Raw genomic sequence first — 11965 nt, 5'->3', positions numbered from 1 at the left:
TTATTTTTCTTGCCTATTATATTTATCTTCACACTCATCATTTATTTATCATACTCATATAATTATCAATTTTATGATTTTTATGAGGATATTGTTGAAGTTTTACCTTAATTAGTATAGTTTTAGATTAATAATTAAGTAAAAAAATCGTAATAATTTAATAGTTTGTTATTTGGAATTATTCCTGTAGGTAAGTTTTAAAAGTTTAATAAGGGAATCTAAGGCTATAAATGCCCTATTGTGCAATATCATCTTGTTGAATCCAGATTGAGTCAATTGATCATCATGTTATGCTTTGGTTTTTCCCTTTGTGCTTTCATTTGGTATGAGAGCAAGTGAGAAATGGTATGAGGTTTTTTTTTGTAGTGAGTAATGGCATTGGCAAGAAAAGACATTTGCACAATGAAGACGATTTTTTTTTTTGGTAGTGAGTAATGGCATTAGGAGGCAAAGGAATTAGGGAGCAAAGGCATTTGCATGCTGAAGAGGCCAAGGGCCTAGCATGCATGAGAAGATAAAAGTGCTTCCATACCTTATCAAGCTCCTCCTGTACTTGTAATGGTGTAATGGCTATCTCCTCTAGACTGCCATCCTTTATTTAGTAGTTGGTTGTTCTTTTTGATAATTACTAGACATCAATAAGATTGGGAGGAGATTGGAGAAGAGTGTTTTTGTTGTTGACTATAATTTGCACAAGAATAGCAAGGATCTGCTATTCAATGACATTGAATGCAATTTGACATATAAGTAAATATTTTGATCATTCTTGCGTTGTAGTTTCTATCTAGCCGCATAAGAAAGAAAAGTAATGGAAGGACGGCATGTGGAGAATTTAGTGAAAACATATATGAGGGATTGAGGATATTGAGGTGAGAATAAAATAAATTTTTAAGGCATTTAAAATGTACCGGGTACAAAGTAGACACTAAATTTTGTTTATTCTACTTGTCCAATTTCACTAATACGTGATTGAAATAGCTTGTTTGATTGACTCTCCATTAATACGCAACATGAGATAATATAATGTATCCTTTTGGTAAATGAGATTATAGAATGCTTGTTTCCTTCTACATGAGAGCTTGCACAAGATGGATATTAAGTGTCAATATCTGTGTGATGTCTATGTGAATGGAGATCATTATGTGTACTAGTTACAATGACAATGGAGGCTTATGTACAATGATCATGCTACATTACAAATGAAAAGAGATGTAGTAGGTTGGGAATTCATGAAAGTTAGAATCTTTATCATGGGGACCAAATTTTACTACACTAAGATTGCTTATAATTACTTTGAAATTGAGCTTCATTAGAAGTGTCTTGGAAATTTTTTTATTATGATTAGAAAGCTATCATTGCTACACCTAAAAAGGCCTTCAAAGGCTCACCTGTTTTTGCTATTGGACATATTAATTTGCAGCATCAAATGGATAAAGTATAATAGATTCATATTGAAGGCTAGATAAAATGGATTTAGGAGGATATTTATCATCCAAAGCTAGCTTCTCGCTTAGTGATGATTCTACATAAGAATCATAATTTGACGCATGTGTCCTTGAAGAAAAGAAGGAGCTTGGCATGATGTGTGCTCCTTCAAGGAGCAATGTGGGCCAAGATTTCTTGTGGGTGCACTTTGCGTATTGACATTAGATTGGTGCTTTGTACATCAAAGGAGGGATTGTTTCCACAAGACATCAAGAGGCATTAGACAAACTCGGAAGTGATGTGGACTTTTAGAGAAAAGGTGTCTCATGTGCATTGCTAGAGGAGGCATTAGACAGAGTCAAAGGAGATGTATAATTTTGGAGGAAATACATCTCATTTTGCATAGAGGTTGGGAAAACTTTATGTTCTCTAATGTTGTGCAAATAATTTCAGGTTCTATAGTCAGGGGATCCACTAACACAGTCAGTTCGGTGTTTTTTGGGTAAACAAGGAGGATTGGTGAAGGCACTTCATCAAAGCCTCCAAAAGGGTTGTGTCCAACCCTCGAAATGTTCCACTCTTATTCAAATTAATGTAATAATTCTAGAATGTTGGATTTTCACATTAATTAGCATAGTCTTAGGTTAGTAGTTAAATAAAACAATGTCAATAAATTAATATTTAGTTAACAAGAGTTGTTCCTATATGTAAGTTTTAAAAGTTTTGTACATGAATGTAAGGCTATAGAAAGCCTATTGTGTAGCAATTTAATATCATCTTGTTGAATCCATATTGAATTAATTGATTATCAAGTTCTATTTTGGTTTCTCTTTGTGTTCTTGGATATCATACCATTTTTTAATCTTGTAAGATGCCTTTATCTAGCACTACATAATTATTATAAATCCTCTCCTTTGACTTTATTGACATTGTATTTATACATATCATTCTATAATAGTTGAGATTTTCTTATACTTATATACTTTCTTGTAACTTGTCTTAATTTTTTGCAATCATATAATTGAAGAGAGGAAATATAAGGACTTTAATGTTTATTCTTTGAGTGTTATTTTGCAGGTTATCTCAATTCAAGATTCACTTCAAAATAAAAATAAAACACCAAATTGAAATCATGATCCATATCTATATCCACTTATGATTGTTAGATTAAATTTATTTCTCTTATTCGCATTGTATTCTCATATAGAATTTTTTACAAGTCAAACTAGGCCTAAAATGTAGTGGTGAATAATCCATATCTTACACTATTCATAATTTTTTTTGCACATTTTATTTATTTAGATAAAGTGCAATAATTCTTATATATTGTGTGTTATTAGTTGAGAAGGGGAACAAAATACTAAGAAAATTCATTTCCCTCTACATGCATTTTCGTACACCTCTCCTATTTTAAAAATTGACCACTTTCCTTCCCTAGACGAATTATGCATACATGAAAGCAATCTTGATCAATTTTGTATTCAAAAAATAATTCATTTACTTTTAGATTTTAAATCTCAATTCAGATAGAATTTATAATTCGTGGTGACTATTATGCTATATTTAAAAGGCTCAACCATAGTTAATTATATACATCATGCTAGATTACTAAATCCAATCAATCATTACTACTTATGTAAATAGCGTGGAGCATTTATCATGGGATCTAGGATGCAAGCATCTAGAAACTCTTTGTATATTTACATTATCATCGTCAATCTTCTATCCAACAAAAAAATTGGTCTACTAAAATGGTTTGACATGAGAGAGTAATAATACTTAGTAGATGAAAAGTAGAAACTACTAAAAATCCCTTTTACATCTATTGCAATGTGATCTATCATCAAAAATAAAATACAATTATTTCAAAAGATTTCTCCAAACATCATAATTATTGTTACATTGGAACATACTATATAATGACATAAAATTATTGAGTAAGTAATATATTACGCTCCTATTTTGGGGAGGTTTGGGTTTGAGGCGTAACCCTTGGGAAACCTATCATTTAATTTTCCTTAGATCTTTTAAGTAGAATAAAACTTCCCTTTTATATGTGTTCAATTCTTTTTTCATTAATGTACAGTTAACTTGCACCTTCTTGATCTATGGTTCTTCCATACTTGAGATCAAATGCTTATTATAAATATTAAAAATATGTGGATATAAAGTTGGTGAGAGTATATTTTAATGTCTTATTATATATATTTATTATATCCATATTTATTATATTATTTAGTATGTGAAACCCTATTCTTCTCATAAACATTAAAACATGTGGATTTAAAGTTTGGAATAATGTTACCCACAATGTATATATATTATAACATGTCATTTAATATAAGTATAGTATATTGTGCATACTATGATTTTTTTATTTGATAAGTCATCTTAACATCACGAATATTAAAATGTGAGGATGTCAAGGTTAAAATAGTACTATTATTGACATGTACACATTATAACATGTCATATTATATATGTGATGGCACATGGGAAGGTGAAGGATGGAGAAACTGGGGTCTCACAATGAGGTGCAAGACAAAATTTGGATGAGGAATATGGTGGCTCAAATGGGGATGGTGATGATTTTGCAGCTTTGGGTGACAATTCAGTCCTCTATTTTGTTAGTTTTTCTCTTCCCCTCTCATTTTGGGTTTCTGGGGGCTTTGGAGATTCCATGAATGATGATAGAATAGATGGTTGTGTTACTGTGGTGGTTGGCTATGTTCATGTTGTAGTTGAGGCATCCTAGAGGGATTTCTTGGCCCTTTCTAGCATCTCTTCACTTGACTTTGGTGGGGGTGTTGTGGAGACTATGATCTTCTTGTCTTTAATTCCTTAGCCTTCATTTTCTTTGTTATGACAAGAGGCTTTTGCTTTCGTAGGTTGATTTCTTTTCCAATCTACTGGGTTCAACCTTCATGTCTCTTCTGGGGGATATTTTGTTGGAGCGGATGATGTAAAGCATGGATATAGATTTTTTTTTCTCTTTTGGGTAGCTCTTTCTTTTATTGTTTTTGTCTTGTTTTGGTCTTTTTATTTGTGCTATGTTTTCAGAGATATTTTTAGCTTGGTTATTTGGGAGGCTATTATTTTTATGGGGGTGGAGGGTATTTTTACTCTTCTATGCTTTGGGTCTGGTAGGAGCAGTTCATTGTTTGGCCATTGCTTGGTTGGTTTCTTTGTTTTTCTTTGGTGTCTACTTTTGTTGTTGCTACTCCTTTTCATGATGTGTGCTAGTTATATTTTGCAGTGTGCAAATGTTGCATTGGTTCTTCTGCCATGCTTCTCTCCTTGGGCATTATGGTTGATATTGAAGTGGTTGGAGAGGGTAAATCTCTATAGTTTTATTTCTCTTCCAGGTTCTTTTTGTGGGATGTTGTTATGTCATCTGTTCCTCCTAGTTTTTGGTGTGTTTCTCATGGAGGGGGATCCAATTTCCTCCCTTTTTCTAATTTGATGGATTTGATTTCTCATGGAACTATTTTTGTTGATTTTTCTTTGTTTTAGTTAGGCGGTGTTTCTAGTTTTCTGGAATAGTATATCCTTGTTTTTAAAGTTGAAGCCTATAATTTCAAGGTTTTTAGATTCTTCATGTGGGCCTACTTTTTTCTTCTACTAGTCTCTTTGCATGATACTCCTATTGAGGTGGAGTCGTCTACAATAGAGCTAAAGAATCTTCTTGTGGGAGAGGCTAGGTTGTGGTATTCTTGACTTTTTGCTTTCTCTTCTACTATTCATATTGAGGTGGAGGTGTCTCCTATTGGTGTGGAGTATTACTTTATGAGAGAGGTTGGGAGAAACTAAATAGAAGATTTTGCTACTCTTTAGCCAGACTTTCACTACAAGGAATTTGATCTATTATCATTCTTCCACTTTTCCTTCCCTTTTCTCCTATTGAGGTGGAGTTCAAGATAGAGATTATTGTCTTCCTTTGTGCGAGAAATGTGTTTTAGCATAAGTTGAAATTTACGTGATCCTATTCAAAACCCATTAATCTAATTATTTTATTATGTAATTTAATTATGTCACTGGAGTAGGAGCTTATTGGAGCCTTTCTAAAGCCCATTGTTAATGTGATGGGATCTTGATAAAAAAACTTATATGGGATTTGGCCCTTTGGTGTTATAGATAGTTCTTTGATGATTATTTTATGTTGTTAGGCTATAGGTTGGATGTTATTGTCCAGTGTATTATCTTGTTGTAACATTCTATCTAGTGGGTTCTGGATGTCCACAAAATCAATTTGTATAGGGTTTTGGGCTCCTTCAAAACCTTGTTTTACCCATAATAAAAAATATGTCATATTACATATATGAATATATATTAGCTTCTATATGTTTTAAGTTAATGCCCATATATATTCTCTAGAGTATTATGCATTTTATAAGAGTATTTTACACACTATTAATTTTCCTTTCATCTTGATGCATTTAGTCATTTTAAATATAAGAAAGGCAACAAATACATAGTTTGACACAATATTTGTCCATATATATAGTTCAAGGCCACCACACAATTTAGCATTACAACACAAGTAGATATATTAGTTAAATAATTAAATTTAATGGGAGTTTTTAATTGTATTTTTATTTACCGTGTAGGGAATACATAGACCTATCCATATAACATCATAAGGATTTATGACTTAGTTACATTTGTATGAATTATTTAGTCTGTAGCTAACTATATTTCTATAAATGAGAGACCTTGGGGTCATAATTGAACTAGATTTGACATTTTAAACTCAAGTTCTATGAGCCTTCTGTACACACTTACATATTTAATTTTTAATTTTCAGCCCTATAATAAATTCTATTTGTGTTTAGAGATTTATAATTTTCATATCTAATTTTCATCATCATAGTCAATATCATCTATATTTAAGGTCAAAACCATATATATTAATATGATTAAAAAATTTACTACATTCTATATATCATTTAAAATTAAATTTAACCTAACAAACAACACAAATACCTTTTGATTTATCTATCTTTACATATTATGGTTACGTATTGAATTAGAAAAGAACCTCAAAATATTCATGAGATCATTTTACTTTCTTTATATTGGCTTTATTTTGAATAAGAAAATGAAACCCTCAAAAATCTTGTTTCTATATGAACAAATACACCAATATGTTGCTCCACTTTCTTAATTTATAATGTACGAGATAGGATGGTATTTGAACCACATGTATAATATAGTGGATCTTATTTGAATTATGCACTAACCTAGACATTCACTTGATAATATATTTTTAAAAAAATAGTCATAATTATACTTACTTGGCATGAGCAAGTGAAACTTACATTCACTTGATAATATATTTTAGAAAAAATAGGCATAATTATACTTACTTGGCATGAGCAAGTGAAACTTATATGATATTAAATTATTCTATCATTTTAGGACTATTTTCTCTATACTTTGCATCCTCATCATAAAGAGCTTTTTAATAATATATTAGTATTGTGATCTTACCTTAAGATTCTAATATATTTGATTTACTATGCATAGAATTAGGCTCTTCTTGACTAGAAATAGCTAATTTGAAAGTACTAGAGATATTGAGTCAGTGATCTCAATTATAATGAAGATACACATATTTAATATTTCATTAATTTAGTATTATATAGGATATTTTATAATCTTCTTTAGAAAAATCAAAATTTTGATCTACACTTGCATATATTTTATCCATAATTGTAAACTATGTTAGCTAAAATCCCCTTGTTATTAATATGCCTTATAACAAAGACCTAAAAACTAACATGAACTTCAATAGAATCATTCTCACACCTCTTTATATAGACACTAGAAGGAACATCTGGTGGACTAAAAAATAATCTTTGTGTTGATCCAATACATTGATTATAAATATTCCATGATCTTGACACTCAAAGGTTTGACTATATAAATCATTATTTATATGTGCTAAACCAATAGTTAAAGAGTCAATATGCAGTGAAATTGTGTTCAATAAATTTATTTTATCCCTAAGATGATATTTATGAGGCTTACTAAATTTATCATAGCCATCCATTTTTTGATGAAAGAATATTTCTTTTTAAATTAATTATTGAAATCAAATTTAGGGTTTAAAATTTATTGAATTCCTAGTAACCCTTTCAGAGATGGCTCAAAATATGTGAGGAAGGTAATATAATTTATTTATTCTATATATATCATGTATCCTACATCTACTTGATATAATCACTCTTGGAAAGTCACTATATAATCCAATGACCTTAAGAAGATTTTATCAAAAAGATAACCACCTTAGAGATGTACGATTATAAATTTGAGATATTATTATATAAATCATGAATGGGATAGAAACTATTTCATCAAAATACCAACTATTCAGATGAGTATCGAATTCTTTGGTTGACTTATTATTGTGTTTATCATCATCATTGAAAAATTTATGCACCTCTTTCATTTAATATGTTTGACCAACCCCTTCATTTCTATATAAATTACCATTAAACATAAATATCTCTACCTTAGGGAGAAGTTATTTCAAAGACCATTCTATTCTAGTAAAGAATGTAAGAGAATTGATTGAACCATGTCTAATTATACATTGTATCCTACATTGTCCTATGAAATTGTAATTTTATAGTGTGAGTGGTACAAGTAATTCTTATATGATTTTATCTAATCTTTCTGACATGAGAAGATTGAGTATCTTAAACTCTTCTTTATGATATAGGTTTGTTGAAGGTTTGTTCTCATCATTTAGATCCTGTAAATATACAAAAGATTCTTGTTTTTGTAACTATAATACTTATTATCTTGAAATAGTAATATAGATGCTAGTATATCTCAAAATTTTATCATAGTTTCTATCACATAAATCATTTTTACATTTTTTTTTATGACTTCACAAGAACAAACACTTTTGTTTTCATTATTGCATTTAATGATATCTTGTTTCTATTCATCCTTGAGATAATTTTGAACTATTATGACTCTTTTGTAGCCTCTTAATCAAAGTAATAATTATCATTTAGAGTAAGTGTTGTTATATTTTGGGTACAACTTAATAACATATTATTATACGTATAATTTGAAGCCATGAAATTATTTAAAATTATTAAGTTTTGAGCTTTTATACCTAGTATTTAGCCCTAGAATGGTGTAATTAATTAAAAGGCATCTATGCATGTGACTCATTTACTCCTGTCTAAATCTAAGAAGATTACTATTTATTCAAGGGTAGTAGGTAGGAAAGTAAGGTTGACCCAAACACATGTTGAACATTGTTCCATTGCCACACATGATTATGTAGTCTTTATAAAGAGACCTATACAATTTATCAAAGAATATATCTACTACAATAATACCTCCATAGTCCCAATAAATATACTCAAATCATCTATAGAACTTGAGTTTTTATTCATATACTATTCTTTTTTTTACCTACTTCTAGTAGTTTATTTTTTGTTTTTATCTTTTCATCTTTTGTTGATCTTATATTCATTATTTAACTAATAAGCAATAAATATCACTATCTAAGTTAGGAATCACCACATGCATGATGTATTATTGATAACAAAAAATTTATTATCTAAGTCTACAGTGAACTATTCCGAATTATAAAATACAAATCACTGAAATTAAAAATTATGACAACATTTATCTTAAACTTAATATTAATATAACATTTTATATTATAATAATTTTAGCAATTTTTATTAATTGTGAAAATGATAATACTTGTTTTACATTAATATAACACATTCAATAACAGCTAGAAGAACATTATTTAAAGATTTACAGTCGCATGGTATAATAATTATGATAAGGATAAAACTTAGCATATCCAATAATCATAAATCGAATATTACGAGGAACCAGGGAGCCGCGTGATGAAGACAAATCGAACTATTCCGCCTTAGTAAACAAATATTAAGCAGAATTCTGTCGTCTTCCACTAAAAATGCACATCAAGAAAATGGACGCCCACGGGTCCGACGTAATCGCTGAGTAATCCTACAGGAAAACGCCATGTAAATTGTTGAAGCAGAATTTCATGTGCCGAAGGGCCAATATAAGGAGGCTAATTTTACATTCAAACATGTTTTTAATCATTTACGAAGTGATTAGCGCTGTTTTAAACGTTAGATTGACATGTTTTCCTGTTTCTGATAAGAATAGAACCTACCCTGTCCTCTCATCATAGTTAATGTATTAATAGGAAAAAATCTAAACGAATACAAGCGCATGTGCTGCCGGCTTCCACTTTAAAAAATGCACACCCAAAATCGGTGAATGACATTTGATTGATGACTACTGCCGGGTGTGTAAATGCACAGCAGGACCACCAGGCAGAATTTCAAGTCGCAAAGGGCCTATATAAGGAGCCAGGTACCCCCCGCTTAAAGCAAGCAAAAGCATTTGTTCATTGCGAAGCATGGAGAGTCGTGGAATGAGAGTGAGAGTGAGAGTGGCTTCAATTGCCTTGGTGGTTGCTCTGCTCTGGAGCGGGGCATCTGCGTCTGCGGGAGGCATAACAATATATTGGGGCCAGATTACTGACGAAGCTTCCCTTGCGCAAACATGCGCAAGTGGCAACTTCGAAATTGTGATTGTCTCGTATCTACTCATCAATGGTACTATCAACTCGGAGACCCCGGAGCTGAACCTGGCGGGCCACTCAACGAATTCTTTGAACGTCGATATTAAATCCTGTCAGTCCAGCGGCGTAAAGGTGTTTCTGTCCCTCGATGGAGCCGTCGCAAACGCAGACCATGCGCAGTACCTGTCTAGCTATCTGTGGGACAACTTTCTTGAAGGGAATTCGGGCTCCGGGCCTGTAGGAGACGCCATTGTGGACGGCATTGACTTTGGAATCTACGAAGCCACCACACAGCACTGGGATGATCTGGCCTTGGCCATCTCCAATCTTAGCACCTCCTCAAAGAAGGTCTATCTCAGCGCTGCTCCGCAGTGCCCCTATCCAGACGCTTGGCTTGGAACGGCCTTGAAGACGGGGCTGTTCGACTATGTGTGGATCCAATTCTTCAACAACATTCAGTGTGAGTATGTCACTGATGCTACCGATCTGTTGAGTTCATGGAACGAGTGGACCAATTCCAAATCTGTACACACTGTTCAAACACGGGGCTTCTACCTCGGCCTTGCGGCTGCGCCTGGTTTTACTGGTACCGGCGGCTATATTGAGCCAGACAAGCTCATCTCCGAAGTGCTTCCTCAGATCAAGGCCTCTTCAAAATATGGAGGAGTCACGCTGTGGACCAAGTATTGGGACGAGCAAACCAATTATAGCTCGTCCATTAAACCGTACGTAAACATAAGCGACGCACCTGCTGCAGACATAGGCATATATTGGGGTCAGAATACCGAGGAAGCTTCTCTTGGGGAAACCTGCGCAAGCGGCAACTTCAAAATTGTTGTTGTCTCGTATTTACTCATCAATGGCACTATCAATGCTGAAACACCGGAGCTGAACCTGGCGGGTCACCCAACGAATTCGCTGAACGCCGATATTAAATCCTGCCAATCCAGCGGCGTAAAGGTGTTTATGTCCCTCGATGGAGCCGTCGCAAACGCAGAGCATGCGCAGGGCCTGGCTAGCTATCTGTGGGAAAACTTTCTCGAAGGGAATTCGGGGTCTGGGCCTGTTGGAGACGCCGTTCTGGACGGCATTGACTTTGGCGACTACGAAGCATCTACGGAGCACTGGGACGATCTGGTCACGGCCATTTCCAATCTTAGCACCTCCTCCAGCAAGGTCTATCTCAGTGCTGCCCCGCAGTGCCCCTATCCCGACCGTTGGCTTGATAAGGCCTTGCAGACAGGCCTGTTTGACTACGTATGGATCCAGTTCTTTAACAACCCTACCTGTGAGTATGCAGAAAATGACACTTCCAAGCTGGTGAGCTCGTGGAACGAGGGGATCGATTCTGTTCAAACTCTTCAAACACGGGGCTTCTTCCTCGGCCTTCCGGCTGCGCCTGGCTATGTTTACAGCGGTGGGTATATTGAGCCAAACATACTCACCTCCGACGTGCTTCCTCAGATCAAGCCCTCTTCAAAATATGGAGGAGTCATGCTGTGGACCAAGTATTGGGACGAGAAAACCAATTATAGCTCATCTATTAAACTTGACATAATAATGAAGCCATCCCCTGTTGACGTGCCTACTTTGGCGTCTGTCTGAGAAGGAAAAATATGTAGTAGCATTAAATAACTGTTGAGCTTAAGTATCGCTCAGCCTGCTTTCCTTCAACTCTTTAATGAGTGGAGATAATATGTGTAGTAATTTAATATAACTAATGTATTAATTAATGATACTAAGGGTTTTGCTATGAAGATTACAGACCAATAATAAATAGCAAATATTATTTATTGTATAAGAGCCTCCTCTAAACAAAGTAACTCTTAAGAAAATACATATATTTATTAATTATTTATATTATACACACAAATGTAATTAATATATTCAAGACTGATTTAGTTTGTAGATATGTTAATAATAATACACACTCAATCTTCTTTATAT

General features: G+C 33.2%; 1 protein-coding gene and 1 pseudogene across 1 annotated transcript; one reads left to right on the top strand and one right to left on the bottom strand.

The window, feature by feature from the left end:
• Window positions 1–9855, bottom strand: part of LOC131875087 (hevamine-A-like) — an 87329-nt pseudogene extending 77474 nt beyond the window's left edge.
• LOC131875086 (chitinase 1-like) lies at window positions 9854–11623 on the top strand. The gene has a single exon (XM_059219102.1). The coding sequence runs from the start codon at window positions 9854–9856 to the stop codon at window positions 11621–11623; it is 1770 nt and encodes a 589-aa protein (XP_059075085.1).
• Window positions 11624–11965: the final 342 nt, after the last annotated feature.

This window comes from Cryptomeria japonica, chromosome 4, assembly GCF_030272615.1.
Source record: "Cryptomeria japonica chromosome 4, Sugi_1.0, whole genome shotgun sequence".
NCBI classification, from domain to species: domain Eukaryota; kingdom Viridiplantae; phylum Streptophyta; class Pinopsida; order Cupressales; family Cupressaceae; genus Cryptomeria; species Cryptomeria japonica.
Note: the sequence above shows the minus strand (reverse complement) of the source record. Positions and strands in the feature narration are given on the sequence as shown.

Coding starts and splice junctions, on each gene's coding strand:
- LOC131875086 (XM_059219102.1), top strand. CDS start 9,854: ATGGAGAGTCGTGGAATGAGAGTGAGAGTGAGAGTGGCTTCAATTGCC.